General features: G+C 37.9%; 1 protein-coding gene across 2 annotated transcripts in view; it reads left to right on the forward strand.

Moving 5' to 3' along the window:
• The window catches only part of CDIN1 (CDAN1 interacting nuclease 1), a 204,289-nt gene extending 194,643 nt beyond the window's left edge, over window positions 1-9,646 (forward strand). For both annotated transcript variants that reach the window (XM_016139596.2, XM_016139598.2), the window contains one exon: window positions 7,744-9,646. In XM_016139596.2, the coding sequence (XP_015995082.1) occupies window positions 7,744-7,873 (130 nt within the window). In that variant the 3' untranslated portion in view covers window positions 7,874-9,646. The remainder of the gene's footprint in view (window positions 1-7,743) is intronic.
• The last annotated feature ends 13,364 nt before the right edge of the window (window positions 9,647-23,010 follow it).

Here is a 23,010-nt window from a genome sequence, read left to right on the forward strand (position 1 = left end):
ACCGTATTTAGCAACTCTGAACTTTCTTTTCTGGGAAAGCAAATCTCTACCTGCCATGCTCACTTAGACCCACTGCTTCCCTCAGTTCTCCTCATAACTTATTCCAGCTGTTTATTTCCAATAATATGAACAGGCTGCAGCAGTGTTCTGAATTTACTCCTCTCTCTTCATGTTTAGATTCTGCTCCATAACTTCTGAACCCTCTCATAGAAGGAAACATTTCTCTTCTCTGCACTTTATGCAGAGATTCTATAATTCTTGTTTTTTTTTTTTTTACCTGAATTATAAGTTGCTTTTCCATATACTTCCTAAACATGGTGACACTTAAATCGAAATGAGTCGCTAGAGAAACTTTTTTAGTGTGAAACTATTGGCTTCATACCTGAAGAATTATTTCTTGTAGACAGGTGAATCCCAGCTCATATATCGGGCTTTTGATTAGTCGGTCACCTGCCTTCCGGGCCCCTTCTCTTTTCCATTTTACGGGTGGCATAAATATTTTTCAAAAGCTGAATGACTGTTATAAATTGCTATGTAAGTACAGGGCATAATAAGAGACAGTAAAGTTTAGTGGTTACAAGCACAAGCCAAAGAGCCAGACTGCTTGGGTTCAAAGCCTGACCCATTTCGTGCCTCAGTTTTTTCACCTGTAAAATAGGGATGATCGTTAGTCTGCACATGTAAAAGCGCTTGAAACATCGCCTGTCATATAGTAAGTGTGCCATGAATATTAGTTACCTCTTTGTTATTCGTTACTGAAATCATTTTGTATGTATTTAGACAGCATCTTTGTAGATATAATATCTGGCCAAGGGCCTTCTGAATCTGTGGAGACATGGAAGCTAAATGGGCCTCAGGGTATCCACCAGGTAGTTGGTTGTTAGGGCTAATTTAGTAAAATGGTATCTAACACTTTGATTGGAAATCTCTAAATTCCTGCGTCTTCCTTTTATTTCAGCACTCCCTGAAGAAAGTGCCTCAAAGAAAAGTCTTTACAATAGAAAGTTAATAGTCTTTTCTTTTCTTCATAAGTGAAAATACCGTCCAAGTAATTCCTGCATTACAGGATAGTACAGGGGCATGGCAAGGAAGGAAGAGGTTTTATATATGTCCATATATAGTTCAGAAAGAAATAAGCAAGTTCTTCCTGAATTTGGGGGCCCAAATTTTCCATCTGTACCTCTGAGTTTCTCAGAGAGTTATAGAAAACCTTGGACTGAAAGACATGACTTCTAAATTATACCGTATTCTGTCCAACATTTACAATCTGACACCCTCAGAGACTATCTGAGGATAGCTACATTTTTCTGGAAAACTAAGACTTTATTCTCCAAAGTACCATTTTTAAAACATTCTTGGTGACAATCTTTTAAAAATATCTTACAGATTACACTGCCTTTCTTAACTGAACAAAATGTAACCAGCATCTATTTTTCTTGGAATGTCCTCAGCACCTGTTGAGATTGGCAGTCTTTTTGCCCCAACACCGAATAGCGTTGGATTGCCACAGCTGAGCTTTTTTTTTGTTTTGTTTTAATTTCTCCTCCCTGGTTGTCAGCAGTCCTCAACTGGCAGAGTGTTCCGCCAGTGACCAGTCTCCCATACCCTATCTTCACCCCCCTCAAATTTGCCACTTCAGAAGCCCTTTAACCAAACTTAATAACAAAACCACAGCACTAGAGAAAACATTAAGAATATATATATGTGTGTGTGTGTGTGTGTGTGTGTGTGTGTGTGTGCGCGTGTGTGTGTGTGTGTGTGGAAATTACAGTCTTTTGTAACCTAATCACACAAGTGACATCCTGTCATTTCGCTGTATTCTTTCTGTTAGAAGAAAGTCACTAGGCCTAGCCCACACTCAAGGGGAGGGGATTACACAAGGGCACGAGTCCCAAGAGGTGGGAATCATCGAGGCCTTCTTAGAAGTCAGCCCACCACATTATCTCTCCGCAGCTCTTAGTTACAACTTAGAAAGAACTCCAGCACCATGACCACTGTCTTTGTTCATTGCTGCTGTTGCCCAGTTTAGTTTGATGCTTCTCTTCTGTGCCTCTCTTCCTATAGATAGCAGTGGTGAGACTGCTCTCAGTAGAGTGAGTTCTACATAGGACCTGGTGCATTAGCCAAGTATCTTGCCTTCTTGGTCATTTTTAACTGTGAAGATGAAATTTATGTGCAGTTTACTTAGAAATTTGCTAATTATTTTCACACATCTTTAACATTGCCCATATTATAGAGTTGCCTTTGTGTGTCCTAGTCACCTTTACATAACGCATACATCTATAAAAGGAAATTGAACCAATTAGAACAATGGCCATAGTCTTGCCAAATTTGAAAATCTTTAAAATAAACAAAAATAATTTTTGCTAACTCCCCTCCACACCCAGCAATTATAAGTGTGCTTTTAGATTCCATCTAAAAATACTTAGAAAATACATAATGACTGAAAGATACAGTGAATTCTATTTTGTTATCCACATTCCTAAAATAAGAGAAGATACATTTCTTTTTTTCTGTCTGAGCATAGTGCTTGGTGACCATAAGAATCTCTTGCAATCTCTTCACAATCCCTGAAGGGTCGCTGGTCCAAGTTTGAGAACTTCTGAGTTAGATCTCAAGGCAGGGATCAAGATGCCAATGCCTGCGGGGGACAGGTGGGCAAAAAAAAAAAAAAAAAAAAAAAAAAAAAATGCATGAAGTAGGTAGGACATAAAAGAAGAAATGTGTCCTCTTGCATTTTTCTTGAAACATGAAACCCTCTGAGATTATCTTTTTTTCCCTAAATTTGATAGAGATGTAAGTATGAAGAAGTGGGTCTCTACAATTGAAGAAAATCGCTAGTACAGGCATGATGATAAATGTCACCTGGCACTGAGCCCCTGCACTGGGGAGTAGCAGAGAATGGTGGAGACTGTGGCAAGCCTGAGAACATATATCATGTCTAAAGGGGACAGCCATTACTTAGCGCCAACTGATTGCTGCTTTATCAATTGATTTCTCAAGAGAAGGTGAATATGCAGGATTTCGTGTTAAAACTCCCAGCTTTTATATGTTGGCTCAATTTTTTAAGTTGATAAAAGCCCAGCCTTGATTCAGTAGATCCAGTCACAGAAATGTCACTAATTTGCCAGGCAGCTTACTCCATGTTTTCAAAAGCTGCAATTGTAGAAAAATCTTTATCCATATTGAATCAACATCTGATTCTTGGTTACTTTCAAACATTGCCCTGAGTCTGTGCTCAAGACCTACAGCATGAGTCGAATCCCTTCTCTTTAACAGTAACCCTAAAAATCAGAAGATGGTGAATGAGCACTTTATCACCCTAAGTGCCCATTTCTAAGGTACACATACTCTGTTTCTCTAACAGTTCCTCAAAAATCCTTGAGTTCTCCTCTGGGTCAGTTCCAAGCTAGAGATATTCTCCTTAAAGTATGACACCAGAACCCTCCAAAAACACTCTAGGTATGGTCTAACCAGTACAGAAGGCATTTCCTTTCCCTTTCTGGTTAAAGTGTAAAACTATGTCACCCTGTTTAGCAGACTGATCACTGTATCATAGTGAGTCAGTTACAGACCCTACAACTGCCTGGGTGCTAAAACGGGTTCCTCCACTTTTTAGCTATGAGACCTTTAGCAAGATTAATTACGTTATGTGATTATATATGTTATTTACATATAATTACTTACATATAAATATATAATTGTATTATAATTAGTAACTGCTCCAAGCCTCTCTTCTCAATTTGTTCATTTGTAAAAAGGGGCAATAATTGTACCTAACTCATGGAGTTGACTTGAGAATTCAATGAGTCAAAATGTATAAAGCGCTTATAACAGTGTCCAGTACATAGTAAGTGTTCTGAAAGTGTTACTAATTAACATTGTTGTAGCTGTTGTTATTATTATTATCACTATGATCCATAACTATGCAATTAGTGTACTCATCTTGGTCACTAATAAAAATGCCAAGCTGTGATAACAGCCGAGTCCTGCCACCATGCCTGTCTCTGAAATGTCACCGATTTAGTCACCAGCTCAAAGCTGTTGGATCTCATATTTGCTAACTCAGTGCTCTCCATCTTGTCCCTCAGAGTATCTGCCATGTGCCAGGCACCCTGTGCTAGGCCCGGAGGGCACAAGTATAAATAAAACATGGGCTTTGCCCTCAACAGGGTCACAATATAGCAAAGAGACAAATAGTAAAACAGAGAGATAATCCCTGGGAGAGAGATGCACTCAAGTGCCACAAAAGGGTACCTGGCTTTCATTCCACAGTTTCCTATTTAATTTCTCTAAATAAAGTGGGAGAAACCCAGAGGAACACATTTCAAACACATTTATAAGGTTGTCATTATTTATGAGGAACCTCATCTTTCATACCCTCAAGGTCTGTCATGGCTCTTGACTTTCACCTCCCATTTTTTCAAGAGGTATTTGTTGTTTTTGCTAATTTAGTGGTATTTTATTTGCAGGCAAAATTACTTGTTCAAAAGTCACTGACATTCCAGTGTCTGCTCCACAGGAGTTTTTAAAATTCATTTGGAGTCTTTGATCTTATTACTTGACCATGAGTATGGTAACATTAAAGTTATAGTCAACCTTGAAATGTGTTTACAGAATCAATTCGGATCTCCGTATACATCCCATTACTGTGTGTCCCCGGGCTGGTAAAGAAGGCTGCCGCTCTCCTGGTAGCAGACCAGCCCTCTGCTTTGCACATTTCCTCAGACCCAGGGACTGTGTTTTCTTTTAAACACCGTTAATAGTTTCTTTGATTTTTATTGGTCACAAAGGTTATGTTTGCCTTCCCAGTGATCTCATTCTTGTCCAGTACTGTCACAAAAAAAAATGGTAATAGGCATCAAAAACATGAAATCACTCCACCCACAAACACGTACTTGACCTACATTAAAATTTCGTAGGTCCTTTTCTTCCTTCTTCCATCTTATACATTTTTCAGAAGAAAACGCTAGAGTTGACTTGCTTTGTTTTTCAAATTGTCAACCAAAGTGTTCCCTGCTGTTAATTCAGATAACCAAGTAATTAATTCTATAAAGTTACTTAATATGGTCAGCCTCTTCATAGACAGGTAAGTTGCTGAAAGGTTATCTTGCCAGCATCTGATAATCTCTGGATTTTGAGAAGTTGGAGAAAGCTCAGAAATGCACTCAAGTAGGTATCAGGAACAAAGCCAGATCTTGTTCTGCCATTAAATTTCAAAACTCATCACCCTCTAAGGTTTCTATTATTTTCGCCACTCAAAGGCCACATAATCTGAAAGCCTCTGTCTGCCAATCTCCATTTAGAAAGGGAAGTTGTCTTTCCTTGTTTTTTAATTGACTAAGCACATATTTTCGATCAGAGCTTCTGAGCCACATGAGAGAGCTAGTAGTACTTAGTGGAATTTCACCCAAAAGCTGAGAAACACACACTTGGATACATGGCAGAGCCTCATTAGGAGTCACTAGCCATAGGTACTGAAAACAGTTCAGAGACCCATGTTACCACCTTCAGGGGGTCCTAGTAGTGAACCACTACGTGAAACATTCAGATTTACATTCTTGCAAAAACCTTTTCGAGTCGCAGATTTCATCCATTGCCTCACAAGTGAAACAAGTCCATTTTCCTGGTCATTGAGGTGTTCCCCAGGCCTGGCTTTTCTGCCTAGGAAATGCCATTTTTGTAAAGAGCTGTCATGCTTCACGTTCTTTGGCATATGATTTAGCTGCTCGGGGAAGGCACAAGCTGCTCTTGCTCTCTCAGTGCTGGTAATACGTGTTTTTGTTTTATTAAATCTTTAAAACACTGGGCTTGTTGTTTATGACCCCCATATATTCCTTTGTTCTTTTCCATGACTGTTTGGATCACATATTTTTTCTCCCTTTGTAAAAATATCAGTGCCTTTCAAAGAACATCATGGTCTCTGGAATGGCTGCATAATACAATGGAGGAATGTATTGAGCTCAGTGTTAGGGCTGCCGAGGCTGTGACTCAGGGCCGCTTTGTTGGTGGGAAGGTTTGAGGCTTCTCAGACTCACGGCTCTTCCCAGACTTGTTTTGACAAATTTGAGATCATTTGATAATAATCACAGAGGTTTTTGTAAAGCAGAATTCCAAATCGTCTGTGTTTCAGTTGCAGACAGTCGTTTGTGAATAAAAGTTACTAAGAAACCCTCAGTTAAATGGAAGCAAGTTCTTATCCAGGTGTGAGCTTCTCGTGTGCACTTAGGCACCAGAGCCCACACACCCTGTGCCAATGTCGCTGAATTCTTCTGACCTCAAAGGAAACTTCCTTGGAGACACTGAGGAAGAAGAGAACATCCGCAGCCAGCCCTGAATTTGGGTAAATGTCTCAGGGCCTGATGCTCCAAGGCATCTCATCTGTGCACAGCGCCTGCGTCCCATAGGACAAGTTCAGTCGGTGATTTGCCATCTCATGATTCTGTCCATGCACAGAGGGGATGCAAAAAGTTTTCATTAATCTTGCATCCAACTTGGCTACCTTACTGATGTGAATCCCCAAATAAACCGCTCCATGACATCCAGTTGAACTTGTTCCTGTGCATACAGTATCTCGCAGCCCATCCTGTACTGTTAGTTTTGGCAAGTACGCCACAGCATATAATAAATCATGGAAAGAAAAGCTTTGTGGCCTAGCGTGGTTCAGCCTGCTGTAATGTCAGAATACAGAAAGCAGTTCTGTTTTTAGACATCCTTTTACTAACCCAACATTCATAATTTATGATTTCACTGTAAAATTCCTGCAACACGACACCAAAAGTAGTGCTGCCCTTTAATTAAGTACTCTCAGTAGGAAAAACGTGAAACTGATGTGCAAAACATCTCTGTGTGCACAGTGATTGATAGTGATTACATCTTTATGAACCCAGCCTAGAGGTCTCAACTTCCTGATGGGTGAAGTAGTCTATAGGGCGACTTCCTGAGTCTGCTGCTCGCCAAATTGGAGATAATTCAGAGGCACAATTTAGAAAGATTTAGGTTTTAAGCCTGCATCTGTCTATACTTTGTCACAAATCTATGAGACATTATTCCTTCTTTTTATGATAAGAACCTATGACCAAATTTCATGTCATTTTTACAGTTAGAGAGGTTGTAATACAGAGAATGAAGGGTCAGGGAGAAGGCTTCTACTTCTATGAGGGATCCTCATTATCCCATGGATTTATTTTTTCTGAAGACTGTAAAGAATGGGTGACAGAAGGGACTTCTGACCCTATTGGTGCATGAATAGAGCATAACCAGAAGAAGACCTTAAGTTGTTCCATTTTTTAAATTATATTTCAAACATTCTTCTTTTTCCTTAGTTGAAAAGAACTAAGTTTCATTTTTGAAAGAGTTCTTCTAAATGCTAAAAGACTAAAATCCTAGGCTTGATGCTCCCCAGCTCATCACCGTTTTGAACCTGGTTCTATCTATCCTCCATCAGCTAAGCAGTCACATCGGCTCAAGCTCACAACATCTTACTGAAAGGTAATTAGGGTAGGGCATAGATCTGAAATACTTCAGGTTCCTTGAAAGAAAGGTAATAAATCTGCCCACAGTGATACTACTTGTATTAAGTAAGCTCTTTGGTATAAGTTCAACTACTTTTGATCATAATTACAACCACCAAAATTAAAATGTTATGCAATAATGTCACTTAATCATCAGTGCTTCAAAGATTACTTTTTTTGGAACTATGTTGATATTACACGTGTGTGTTTTTTTCTTGCGTTCTTGCAGATTTGGGCCAGGCCTAGTCATCTATTGGTATGGATTTATCCAGGAGCTGGACTGTAACCGGGAGAGGGGCATCCTGCTCAAAGCCTGTTTCCCCACGGACATCGTCACCTTATGCCATAGCATAACCTGACCCCGATGATCCTGGAAGAGAAGCTGGGAGGAAGAGGTGAATCCGGAAGCAATTTTACTTTCCTGCAGCGTCAACTCCTGGCAACATCTGCCCTGAACTCCAGCTGAACTCTCGCTGCTCGTGGTCACACCACTACCTCTTTAGACAAACATATCAAGAGTTTCTGTTTTCCTTCATCCCTTGCTGATGTGAACAGCCAAGAACTACAGACACAAACCACTCATTATCAGCATTTCTGTCTCTGTCAAACAGTTAGTTTATAGATAGTCATAATCTTTCTTCCTTCCGGATGGTTTCTCCTTGAATACTGAACAAAAGAAAAAATGTGGACTGAAAGGTGTGATTTTTCAATTCTCCTCCCACTTACCGAATCACCCTCTTTTTTTTTTTTCTAAGCCTCCATTCATTCTCTCCCCCTCCCCCTTTCTCTTCACATACATACACTCACAGATACCCAGTGTTACATTACCGTCATGGAATAATCTAGCACAATCGTAGCAAAGCCGAAGACATAAAGCCTGAAACTAAAATTTCACCCTCACCTGCAGGGCTCCGGTAGACAAACCTCAAAGACAGCCTGGGCTGCATGCTTGTTTTGTCCAGTCTTAACAGTTTCCTGACTTCTTAAGCCAAGCTGAAAAATATACTTGATGAGAATTTCCTCTTTTTATAATACTTATTTGAACACCAAACATTTTCCATTTATCGCATTTGAAAGTATCAGTTACATTGTGTTTGGAAACCACACTCCTGCATTGGCTTGGGGGCCGAGGGGCGACACTCGAAGCTCGGTGCCAGCTTCGACAAGAGTTTATTTTTAAACAGGGCTAGTTGTCGGTGTCTATGATAGCATTTTTATGAGTCATTTTTTAAAAGCACATTCTGTACACTCCTTTTTATCTGTGTTTTATACCACGTAATTATATAACACTCAAAGAATTTAGGCATTAGAAATGTTCAGCTTAAATGAATGAAGTGTACCGAAAGTAAACCTAGTGTGACTTTCAATAGGCAAAATAAAGGAGAGTTTGTATTTGTTCACTTTAATTTATTCACTTTTTATGCTGTGAATCAAATTTCAATCTGAAGCAAAACATCAATAAAGTCATTATAAGACTATCTTTGAAGAAGTTAAAGGTTAATCTATACCCAAAAATGTACTTAGTAAAATATTTGCCCCTATGTTGACAAAACATAGTGACTTTTATAATGCTGAATTGGTGAGCTTGGAAATATTAATAAAAATGTAAGTTTCTACAAACACGTTTAAGTTATATACATTGCTTCGTTCTTCCAAAAGACTATACCATTAGTACTTTGTTCATTTTGTATCTAAGAAGGTTTACAAAAGTCTGCCTACTGCTTTTCCTTTTGAAGGACACAAACACGTTCGGTCTGAACATGTGGATTTTTAACTCCGCTGAGGGTTACATTAAATGAAAAAAGAAAAAAAGAGGAAGACCATGAAATGATAAGGAAGTAACAGGCAAGCTTCTGTCTCACTGTAAAATGCATCCATGCAGGTTTTGTGAGTGAAATAGAATCATTTGAAACCACTGCTCGTGTCTCCACACACACACACACACGCCTTAAAACTGTTTTTAAAAGCAGTTTTCGTGGCTTGCTCTAAACTGCTTTTCCTTCATTAGGAATAAATTACATTTATCTGCACAGATGTTGAAACCCCTGCTAAACCCTTGTCAAGCATTTGTTTGTTTTACATTAAACGAATTTATGATGAGGGTGCACAAATAAATTAAAAAATAAAGGTGATGTTTGCACTTCATACTCATTCTTCTTCCTGGTGCCCTGACATAATGTGTTATGAGAAGGTACTGGTGTTCTCAGGCAAAGGCACCACCCCCTCTTTATGAGTAAGGTTTTAAAATGTGTCTCTTAAAAGCGGAAAACAAACCAGCAGTCAACTGTGCATACTATGATAAAGTTGCAAGTTATTCAAAACGAAGCTTTTTCCCACCAAGAACTATTGTGATTATTATACCTACAGCATTCCCGTTGGAGGGTTATGAGGGGCAGGGAGTAATGTTTCAAATTGGAAGTTTAAAGCCTCCTTGTTCTTTTTCTTTTATATATCTGTGTGTTTTGCTTGTTTACTTGTTTGGTTTTTTAGTTTAGACAATATAAACATCAGCCCTGGAAAGTAGTCTTGGGATGACAACATATTTTTTTATTGCTGTCGTCATTAGAACATTAACATTAAAGCCAGATCTTGTTTTATGGAGCTCTCTGCAAACTGTGCTAATGAATTATGCCAACCCAGAAAGCCGGCGTGTGTGTAAAACGTAAAACTGAATGATGTTCTCTCTGGCATATATAGACTTGCCAAGCATCTGCTTTCACAAACAAGAGACCTTGTTGGAAGTATAGCAGGGGATCAGCTCAGAGCAAAGCCAGTGCAGCACTGATATTTAAGGTGACTTCATAGACTCCTTAACCCTCCCCCAACATTCTGCCCCTAAGCAAGGTATATGTCACCTCTTCTAAAGACTCCTAAAATTGAATGTAAAAGGGAAGGCTCAGGGGTCCAATGTAGAAAGCTGGATCTCCAGGGGAAATAATTTTCTTTCTTTTTAACGATAGGTGTGTGTACCTGCTCATTATCGGCAAGGCTTGATTCCACCCTGGAAAAGATGATAAATTGTTGGTCTTTGGGGGGTGCATTAACTCATTGATGCCGCCAGGGGATTCGCTTAGAGCCCTGGATGAGGTAATTCACTAAGTGTTCCCTGGTGGGCCACACTAATTAACGCACAGCGCCCAAATGAACAGTTAATGCACTCGCCTCTCACGGAGGAGCTACACCCATTGTTTCCTTTCCTCTCTGGGACCGAGGTACCTTAGATGTCTGCTCCTTTGAACCTGCTTCCTGCAACAGACCTGGTGCTTCGATGTAATTAAATCTACTGCTTTCGTCCCCTCACTTCCCACCTCTTCCCGGCCATCTGCCCTTTCACTAGCCTTTGCCATTTTCCTCCCACGTGGACATGTAGTCTGCACTTTGTCACTACTCCTTGGCTCTTTCTTCTCTCTAGAAACTGATCCCAGGACCAAAATCCATTCCATCTAAGTCCTGATCCGTATGTCTTTGGAGCGGAGGTTGGAGTAGGGGGGGGGCAGTTGACCTAATAATCTGGGGAAAGCATACCTAAGCATCCTCCACATGCCAGAATATTCAAGGGCGTGTGTGGCACCTGAAAGGTTATAAAACTTGTAACTAAGATAATACGATTTTACAGCGTCAAATACAACAGGAGTTTTAGGCCATCATTAAATGTTTTGGCAAAAGGAGCCAAAAGAACATGTGAGGTTTACAGCTATTTTCAGCCTGAGTGGTTTTGTGCAGCTGATAAAAATTACAAATCAATATAGTAAAATGCCTGTATGGTTTAGAGAAGCACTTGTAGCTCATTCGTCTTGGGGGTCAGCCTGTCATTTTTCATGTGATCTGATGGGAGCGAGTTGCCTCAGAGCATAACTATTTTGTGACAAAGATGGGAGGAGAAAAATCTCCCAACTGGCACATTCTCAATTAGCGTTAAGGAACAAAGCAGGCTTCAACAGAGAGGAAACCGAAAGGTAAACAATAAGAGTTTGCCTGGCCGTGTCACCGTGTCACCGTTTACAGAGAATCACCTCCCTGAACCTGTCTGTCAAGTCACTCTCAGGTCAGCAAGGGTCTTTGGATCATCGAATTGTTTTACCCAAAACCAACCTTCCTATGTATCTATAGTAAACATGGTCTGAACCCGTGTTGCTAAGAATATGCCTGGATTCCGAAGATTAAATAAGGAAGATGGAATTATGAATTAAATAATGACCAGAACAGCTCGGGTTCCCCTTGTGTTTTTCACTTTCCTGGTATTGTTTTGAATACGGCTGTGAGACAAAGGGCTGCTTAGGTCAAGCACTATAAATTACAGTTTTCATACAATAGTAATCCACTGAAATGATTTCAAAGCTTGATCAAAGTACTTCAAAAAGACTTTTAAAACTTTTCCACAGTCCAGGGGGGAGGGGAAATGCTCATTTGATGCCTTAATTTGTTTCAGTCAGTGTAGCAAAGTTCGATCTTGGCGTCATACCTACTTTATATTAAACCCGACTCATTAAATCCAACTTGTTCTTATTGTCGTTTCATGTCTAAGTACGGGGGATTTATGTTTCCATCTAGTTAATTGGAACAACTAAATATTTGGAGTCACATAATGTTAGGAAAAGATACTATAGCATTATTTTAAAATAAGTTTAATTTGGCAATACTTAATTGTGATACTCAAGGTATTTAAGACTTAATTCCCTGTGCTTAGAATAAAATGGGTATCGGTGGATTTATGTGGCATTTTAATAATAATCATGGCAACAGATGTATTTAGTTTTTCATTCTTTTACCCTCGTCACTTGGATTTATCTGGAGCTGCCTCGTATCATAGAAGATGTTACCGAGTACCCTCGAGATTGCAAAACTAAGCAAGTTCTAGGCCCAGCCATATAATATATAAAGATGCTGTGGGGGCTGCTGCAACAATGTCAGGCTCAGCAAAGACCCAAGGCACTATGTCAGGGTAATTCTTATTTTTTAAAAGGAAGGTCATTTTGAAATGCTGACATGAAATATAACCAAGTCAATTAAGTAATAACAATTGAGGTTCAGAGTTTAATTGAGGGCTGAACATGAAGCCAATGACCGTTAACCTAAAGCAGTCATGAATTCTCCCTGGAAACTACTTTGGTTAAAAGTATCTCTAGAATGACTAGCATTTTTTTAAGTTTTTTGTCATTTTTATATTCAACACAGATGCGTTCAGAAGTAACAATTTAGCGTGCCTATACAAGACTTTCTATTTAATTTTATTTCTATTTTAATTCAAACATCTTTTAGAGATCAGATCAAAATTTAGGTAATCAAAACCACCTCTGCAGGAAACCATAGTTTTATAAGTAAACCAAAAGAGGTAAGCATCTTTTATTTGATTGCACCACATTTATCTCAATTGTTGGCTTATTTCTTTCCGTAGGTGTTTAATGGCAAGATTTCCAATTAGAAATTGGAACTGTACAGAGTAGGAACTGTACTTATCTTGTTCCCTGCTCTATTCCCCAGTAGCTAACAGAGTTCCTGACACAGAGCAGGTACTTAGTAAATGTTGAACGAACAAATGAGTGACTGTGAAATTTATATTAAATATGTTCTCACTTGCATTAAAGAAATAATTGGAACCTTTTAACCGTTTTTTATTTTCTTCAGCTCCAAATTGAGTGTATTTACTGGAATTAGAGGAAAGCATCATATATGTTGATGTTAATTAAAGAAGGAATTACTTTAGAAACCCACAAAATCTGAAATAAAGCAGATTCACCAACCAGATTATTTTAGGCATGTGCAGTTTTAATGGGAATTCATGTTATTTTATTACATTTGTCTTAAAATTAGCCTTAGAACATAATCGTTTGTCCAATATATTGCTAAATAAAATAGACCATTTAAAAATCTTATCTTTGTGTCTCTTCTTAAAAAATGACTTCGAGCTTATCTTTATATTTATATTTTGAGTTAAGAAACTGTGTCACCTAAAATCAAGTCAGGGCCCCAAATCAAATGTGTTTCAAAGACAAATTCTGGGATATTCCGTGGAGTTATTCGATTAATTTCAAATGGTACTTTTAATTACTCATTTTTATAATATAGCGTTGATGGCAAAGTGCTTCCTGGCCACAGAAGTGGCTGGCTGGCTCAGCGGAGAAGGGTTCTTTGGCCATTTGCCAACAGGATCTATCTGACTTTGGAGAGACCGTCGTGAACTGCTCAGTGGGCGTTTCCCTGTTAGTCATTAACTCAGAGTATATTATCATTTGAAAGCCAAGGGCATTTGGCATATTTCCTCATATTTTGGAAACTTGTAACACAAAAGGAACTGGAACTTCCACATTTCTTCTTTGCTCTGCCAGTTTCCCAGGACTTAATTCATTGGGGCCATTTGGTGCCTGATTCTTTCCAGGATGACCTAGAGAGAACTGATCCCCGATACACCTGAGACCAGGTCCGCTCCGGCTTCATGTGATATTTCTGTCTTATAATTCTAGTATTTAGGCTCTTCAAGAAATAAAGACTTATCGAGTCCCTAATGTGTATTTAGAAGTGTTTGAGGTGCTGTGGGGAATTCAAAAATATGTAATAAAAGGTTATTTATTTTTTCCTTGAAAAAAAAATCATTACTTGTCAAAATGAAAATGAAAGATTTGAAGATTTCAGAAAAGGCAATCACAATACAATAAGGAAAGAGGAAAGCCTGTGAGGCTTTTAATTAGATATTTTAATTCTAGACTACAGGCAGCAAATAGTTTTCTATTTTCTTATGGTGGCTGCATTCACTGCTTTTTAGAAGGATTCTGAGACTGACTTCAGCCCAGCAGGAGATAGAGTTATGATCAATTATGGGCACTAGTCTTTGGAGAGGGTAGTGCTCACATAGATGCCACATAGTTTCAATTCCTGCCCTAGGCCATTCATGTTTAGTGCAAGTATAAATAAATTCTAAGCATTTGGAACAGAACGTATAGCCTTGTTCATGGGCCTGAGTAATAAAACAAGCAGTAACATCTACTGGTTCTATCACACCAAGCAAAGTGTCTGTCCATGGCTGAAATCAGTTTAGTAATTCATATAAGCTAAATATGTCACTAGGAATGTGATTGAGAAACTTGAGACAAACACTGGAAGGCCACAGGTAACTATTGCACTCAGTAAAGTAAATACAAGGTAAATGACATCATTGATAAAAAATATATATATTGGGTTTCTACATTTCAGACTCTGCATAAAGACCTTGAGATGTGAGGATTGTCTTCTATTAGGTGGTGTTACACACTTCTCAGTTTTTATGTGTTTTGATATTTTGTTTTCCAGAAAAACCAGGCTGGAGTTTCAAAGGCAACTGCAGACTGGGCCTTCTTTCTCTTTCGTGGTCTTCGTATCATCTGAGTATGGATTCCCTACTTAGTACAGTGCATTTTTACAAAGTAGTGATTGTGTATTTGTAATATTTGTTTTAAAATATGCTCCCAAAAAGAAACATTAAAATATTTTTGATGATGAAGGAGATTGGTATGCTTTACATACCAATGCAGTTTTTTGTTAAAATACTTACTGTTAAGCCATAGATAATTTTCCTAAGACATTTTAATTCTATCGGGTTATCAATTCTGTCGGCTAAAATAATTTTAATCATTGCACATGGGAAAATAGAAGGTAAAAGTCTAAAAATGTTTTGTTTCTTGCTAATTTAAGTAGAAGAATCCATCTTCTATTTAGAGTTTTCAAAGTTACAATGTTTAAAAACTGTTCTGTGGTAAATAAAAAAAAAGCAATCTAACATAAACATTGAAAAGCAGAACAATCAAAGAAATGGCAAAGTGGACAGGAGTGTATTGCATGTAAATGTAAAACTCAGTCTTTTGGTAAATTATTTCCATCATACTTGCTCCCCTCTATCCTTGACAGTGTTGCCTAATGACAAAGGGGTTAAAAACAGCAGCATGGGGGCATGGAGTGAGCAAAAAACTCATGTGAGAATTGAATTGCATTTTCAGTTGATTCCTTGACAATTCCACAAGAGGTATGTGAAAAGTAAAACTGAGCGATGAACAAAGATGAGATAAGTTTGACTCATAAACGCAAGAGAATTTTAGAATAGGGAGGAATGAGAGGCTTCACTGTGCAGAAGAAAAAATTGAAGTTTAGAGAGGTCAAGTGACTCATCCAAGGTCACATAGCTAGCTAATTAGAGGCAGGACCAGAATCTGTACCTCCTAACCTCCTGTCCACTATCTCTTCCACCATAGGGTTAATAATTTATTCCAGAAGGGATTTCCAATACCTTAGTTATGCTTACTATTTACAAAATAAAGGGTCATCTATATTTTTAAATGAACATTCTGAACCTTACTGCTTTCGCCCTGCCCTCCAACCCTCTAAACTCTATAGTGGAAATCAGCTGATGTTTTCACAGAAATAATTCTCGTTTCATTTGCACTTTAGTAACCTAAAATCCTTATCATTTTGTGACAGTTTCTCTACATTGCCATTTAGCCTAAGGATGTGACACTAAGTATGAATTTGGAAACCTTTTTGAGACATTTTTCCCCCCCTGGCCACCTTACATTTTCACTCAATTTTCCTTCGATTGAAAAAACTCTACAGATGTTATGCTTACCATCTTTTCATTCTGTAAGGATAATATTAAAGCCAACAATAATGTATGAACTTTCCTAATTATCATTAAAAACATTAGCGTAGGATATTCTAGAACTCTAGCAGGTAGAGGCTGGTGGCTTACACACACTTGTTGACAACAGCCTGAAATACCTGCTTCTCCACTTGCAGATAACCAAACTCTCCAAAGCTTCAGTCTTTTCATTTGTAAAATCAAAATAATACTTCTCACATATGACTATTATGAGGATTACATAAGATCAGTGCTAGATACATCATAAGTCATTAGCTCTAATAAAATTAATATCATCATATATGATAGTTGTACTCTACATTATATAATAATTTAACTACCACCATAGAAGGATCCATTTCATAAAAGATAAACACCATTAAAAATGTACCTTTTCTATGTTAATGTAGAAATCAGTGTAAGGTGGATAGCTTGGCTTATTATTGCTTTTCCAAAGCTCATTTAGAAAAAGCCATTCTTCCAAAAGTTAAGAGACAGGCAGAACAAGGCCCTCCTTTGAGAGCGAGTATATGTTTAGCTGATTGTTTTTGCAGGCAGATGTCTAGTTTAACATTCTTCTACTCGGAAGAGGAGCTCAGAAGCAGTGAGCCCATGTTTCTTTTAATAGTGACCATAGCCTTCGGCAGCGGGAGCGGTGGCAGGGACATGGCACAGGAACCAGCCAGCACTTACACGTCTGATTGTCACCCAGATCCGGCCTGCACGGGAAAGTGAATGAGTTTGTTATAGTATAAAACGTTTCTCTAAGGGGATTGAAATACCTTCTCCACACCATTGTTAATTCAGTGAAAGAAAGCACAAAATGTTGTCTGAATTTGATCTTTAAAAAAAAAAAAAAAGGTAAAAGAAATTTGGAGAAATCACTGGTTTGTTCCTGGATTCTTCCTCTCACTGAAAATTGTGACATTATTTGGGATGGCTTTATAAAAGACATGACTTTTGCCAGCACGCCACTCCTAAACATAAGATACATTAGATCACAGCAAGCTGAACAATTTTTAAACAATCAAACGAGTACTGATGCTCCTCTCTCAAAACACAGTCCCCGTCTTCCAAGATATTGGAAGCAGATTCTGGATCAGATTCTCTTTGGCATCAGAAAGCACGGTAACAATAATGCTGAGGACCGAAAGTGTGGCTTCTTACATCTAGGAGCTTGAGAGCATTTTGCAGACAATGAACTAGCTCCCCACTACCCCCGCCAGGTGGGCAAGTGCTCTTATGTCTGTATACAGAAGCTTTAACTGAGCTATTCTTCTTGTAGAAGTCGCTTATGCATTTACTTGGGGAAAAAAAAACCGCTTTATTCTGAAGAGAATTATTTCTCTCTCCATACTACAGTATATGTTATCTGAAAACATTTGAAAAAATAAAGACTAAAATATGTGTTCACCCAATCATAAGAATTAAATTGTAACACCAGGCTGACCTGCAATCCATATCCAGAGAACGTTTTTTCATGGTTTGTTAGTACTATCCCATGGAACACTGGAAGACAAAGATATCGAACTGTGACCTACCAGGAAGTTATCCCAGTAATGCTCCCTCCGCAGCTCCAGCCTCAGTTGTGGAGTAAGAACAACCAAAAGGAAACATGGTATGCATTGGAAAGCTTCCTGGTTCCCGCAATGCGCCCTTCTCTTGCGCATGTACTGTATAAACTATGAATGCAAGAACTGAAGAGGAAAAATACTATCTCTTTTTACTCACAAATTGTAAAAGTTCAGCAGAACAAAAATCACAGCCCTTGAAAATAACTTTGCAACGTGCCCATTTTAGCGCTGCAGGCTGTGGAGTCTAAAGACAATCCAGATGCTTTCATTAACTGAATTTGAAAATTTCAAGTGCATTTGCATTGGACTCAACCTGGCATCATATCTTGTTAAAAACATGAAGGCTGACACACAGTGTCCTGAAGTAGCTTGATATGATTACGTAAAACTGATCTGAGTTTGCAATGCATTGAAGTCAAATTACACAGAGTCATCAGCATAGTTCATTCAATCTTCTAGCATGTGAGCATTTGTTGATATATGCGGAGATGTGATGAGAAAGGACATGTCAGCTGCTGTGGGAACCGTAACCCTCCATATGCTGGAATTGGAGGCTCACTAGAGACAGCCTGACGGGCCCTTTCTATCTAGGGTGGGGAATCTGTGCTGTCACCCTAGGAGGACTTTGGGGTCACTTCCGGAGCATCCGGTTGGTCTTCAGAATGAAAATCCATACAGGGAGCGATCTGTTCCTGGGTGCCTACAAGAGAGAGAATGGATATGTGGCACAAACAATTTGTCATCCACACGAACCACACACGCACGCACGCGCACACACACACACACACACACACCCCTTCACCTTTTCTAACGTAATACTATTTTTAGCAGGAATTAGAGGAAGATGCTTTATCACTGCAGAGGCGGACTGGTCCAGTGATGAGGTATGATCCAAACAGGTATGACTACCTCCAAAAGAAGAGGGAGAGCCTAGTCATGAAGCCCAGCAGCACTGGTACTCGAGGCCTGAGTTCCAATCACAGGACTAGCTTTCACAAGCTGTCTGGGTCAGCGAGTTACCTGGGCTCCTTGTGCCCCAATTGCCTCATCAGTAAAGATTAAAGCATTTAATGTATGTCAAGTACTTACAATAAGACCCAGTTCCTATATACTCAATAAATGTTAACTACCACAATCACCTCTTTTTCAGATGGAGTTGTCGAGGCTCACAGAGGTAAGTAATTTGTCCAAGGTTTCCCAGACAGTAAGTAATAAAACTATCTCCAAATGTGTCTCTAATTTAAATAATGTGGTTATAATTTACCTTTTATGCTATTTTAAAAAATGTGATAAACACTATTAGTGCTCAACAATATCTGCTTCTCCTTGACTTCTTAAATGTTCGGGAGACAACACTCTCCCGCCCCTTCATGGTTACACAGGGCCATGTTAACAATCCCAGCTAATGAAATGTGAGTGGATGAGACCTCTGTCAGTGAGGAGTGAAAAGCCCTGCAGGTGTCTTCATTCTCGCTCTTTCCCTGCTGTGCTCCCCAACCAAAGTTCCAAAGCCTGAGCATCCACCATCGGAGACCCTGAGAGACTAAGTAGAGCAACCCACGCACCACCACCATCACCCAACAAGGCCATAAATAAGCTTTTATGTGTTCAGCCACTGAGATCTGGGGATTGTCACTATCACATCAGCCTAGCTGATCTCAACAAATAAAGGAAAATGTTAAAATATTGTATAACAATTGGTAGACTGTTGACTTAATACTCCATTCAATTAATATGACATTATCCCTGGGACTCATCGGTGATCACTCCTGGTAGCTTTTTTTTTTTTTGGTTCATCTGACATTATAATGGTGTTATAATAAGCCATAAGGAAAAGTTCATGAACATTGTTCTGTACCTTAATTTTCCATTACAAGAAGTAATCATACTGCAAAACTACAGGACACAGATAAATAATTGTGAATATTGGAACTAACATACTCATAATTTTAGTATTTTAGAAAGCCTTTGTGTTATTGGTGCTTTATATTTTTTTCAATAAGTCTATTGCAAAAATTATCATGGTTTGGGGGGGATTTTGAATGACATTTTTGCTAACGCTGCATGTAACAAATTGTTAAGCAAGCATATATATAAATTGTTTTTTTTTTCCTGATACTAAAACATAAAAATTTGGTCTTAAAAATAGATTAATCCCTCTCAAGACATGGTTAAGAAAATGAAAGGATAAGCCAAAGAGTGGGATAAAACATTTGTGAATCCTATCTGATAAGAACTTGCATCTAGAATATTTTAAAACTCAAAACTCAATAACAAGAAAACAAACAGATTAGTAAAAAAATAAACAGGGAAAGATTTGAACAATCATTTTACCAATGAAGAGATACAAGCACATGGAAACATGTTCAGCATTGTCAGTCAAATTAGGGAAATACAAATAAAAATCATAATGAGATACTGCTACATACCAATTAAAATAGCTCAAATAAAAAATTGACATTACCAAATGCTGAAGGGAGGATGTGGAGCAACTAAAATTCTCATACATTGTTGGTGAGACTCCAAAGTTGTGTAGCCACTTGGTTAAACAATTTCTTACAAAATTAAATATACACCATATTTCCCGGCATTCCACTTCTAGACATTACTCAGGAGAAATGAAGACAAATGTCTTCACAAAAATTTTCCACAAACATTTATAGCCATGTAATTCATAATTGCTAAAAGCTTGCAATAAACCGAATGTCCATCAACTTATGAATGAATAAACAAACTGTAGTACATCCATGCAATGGAATATTACTTGGCAATAAAAAGGAACCAACTACAGATACACATCAAAACATGGATAAATCTCAAAAGAATTCTGCTAGGTGAAAGAAACCAGACTTAAAAGACTCCATTTATGTAATAGCCTGAAAAAGGCAAAACCATAGGGACAGAAATTAAAGCAATGATTGCTAGAAATTGAGGTCAAAGGGAGGAAATTGACTACAAAGCAGCATGAGAGAACTTTTTGGGATGTTGGAAATATTCTCCATCTTAATTGGTTGTCACCAGAATTTGTTAAAATTCATAGAACTGTGAACCAACAAAGGGTGCACTCTTTGTAAATTTTATGTCAAAAAAAACAAACAAATGCAAGTTTTTAAAAATAGATTTTTCAAATGCATTTGTTTTTCAAATGTTGCTAAGGTTCTGACAGTTTATAAGTTAAACTTTTTCCTGATTCAAATTGTTATCTACAAAATATCAAGTATATTAACTTATCTATACTAATTCTACTTGAAATATGTATATAGTGTTTATAGTCAAAATTTAGAAGAAAAAAACATATTCAAGCAAAAAAAAAGTAAGGAAATAAATCTTGCTTCATAGCTTTGGACTAAATATTCTTTCAACATAGCTCAGCAAATATTTATTAGGCATATATTGTCTCAGTATCTATAAAATAGAGGGCTTTATAAATTTTAAATGTCATATTGGATCCCCAAATATACATTACTTCAACGTATGCTAGAAAATACCTTGGTGATATTACAGAATCCCATTTCTATCTTAGAATAATATCTGGTATTTAAAAAGCAAATAATAGATGTTAGTTATTTTATTATTTAAATTTCTTTCACTCACCATTATTGTATACTTGCGATAATATCCGTTGGAGTTGACTTTGTTCATTGCTAACCCAAAAGCCATTCACCACCACATCTCCTTTCTACCCCAACATTACTTTTGTTCAGGTATCCACTGTCCCCTAGATGACCATATACTTCCTCAGGGGAAGAGAATTTTCTAATAAGCATCTGGTTCCTTTTGGGGAATAACCTCTTTCCTGTCAAGGTGTTAACCCTGGTGTTAATTCCTGCCCCAGTCCCAAGAAGTGTATCAAGATTACTCTAAGCCACTCATGGTGCCCCCTTCTCTTACCAGAGACAGGTATAGGCATGGGCATGTGATGCAATTGAACCAAAAAGAAAACAACAACAACAACAACAAAACCCGAGAGGAAATCTGATGAAGGGCTCCTAGAAAAAGCCTTCCTTGCTCATCAAGAATCACAAATATACATGAACTGCTACAGCCATCCGGCAATGGGAAGCCATGCTAGATTACAGATAAGCCAACTCACTGAGGACAAGGAGGCAGAAAAATGGAAAAAGCCTGGCTCTGGTGACGCCACTGAGTTCTGAATCGATCTTGGAACTACCTTATCTCCACACCTTCTGTTATCTGAGATCATAAATTTTCTTTACTCTTTAAGCCAGTCGAGATAGGTTTTTCTGTTATTTGGTACCAAAAATGTCATAATTGATACATCTACCTAGAGGAAATACACCATTTTCCATTGCAGGTGGGAGGAGAAACTAAGACCACCAGAAAGATAGCAATAGCAGGACATCCCACATTTAGATCTTGAAAATATAAAATATTGGTTTTAGTGATTAAAAATATGGATAAAATACTAATCCTAAATGTTCATAAAAGTGGAAATGACATGGGACATATGAGAATTCTCTGTACTATCTTCATAACTTTTGTGTAAATATAAAAGTATTAGAAAATAAAAAGTTCATTTGAAAATAAAAAATAACAGTCAATAAAATGAAGAAAATGGGCTTTTAAAATGTGACATTAATTTGCACACTAATACTTCATGTGTGAACAACTTTTATGGCAAAATCTCTTCACTTACATAGTCATTTCCATGTGTCTTCTTACAGAGCTAAGACACTTCTAAAAATGTATAGGGGAACAGGAATTACTATGTCCATTCAATAGATATAAAATATCCATACTAGAGAGGTGAAGTGCCTTGCTGGAGGTCACACACTAATTAGAGACAGCCAAGAACAGACCTGGCCTCCCATGAAGACAGATTTGCTTTTTCCTCTCTTCTTCCACTTAAAATGACAAGATCCTCTTACAAAAGCTTATGGAAAAATAAAATGTTTGATTTGGTGGAAACTATTCAGACAATCTGGTCACAGAGTAATAAGTCAAATGCTATGAGGCAAAGAATTTATTTTTTCTCTCTATAATTAAAAAAAAAAACTGGAAAATCACTTTATTAAGCAAATGACTGTTGCTATCCTAAACATCCCCAAACACCTTCACTTTTACCAATCTTAGCAATTTGCAGTACACTTAAACAACACACTTCAATAAAAAAGATCCCCTTTATACATCTCTATTTCTTAAATAAAGCTAATCATATTTAATAGAATAAATGTACAAACAATGGGCAAAATTATCATATATATCTCTTTCACCTAGTCTCTTTAATATAAAATGTTCTTATTCTGAAAGTCATTAGTTTAAATTTCTCTACATGAATTGTAAGTAAGGTAAAGTATGA

The sequence above is a fragment of the Rousettus aegyptiacus genome, unplaced genomic scaffold, assembly GCF_014176215.1.
Source record: "Rousettus aegyptiacus isolate mRouAeg1 unplaced genomic scaffold, mRouAeg1.p scaffold_m13_p_3, whole genome shotgun sequence".
NCBI lineage: Eukaryota > Metazoa > Chordata > Mammalia > Chiroptera > Pteropodidae > Rousettus > Rousettus aegyptiacus.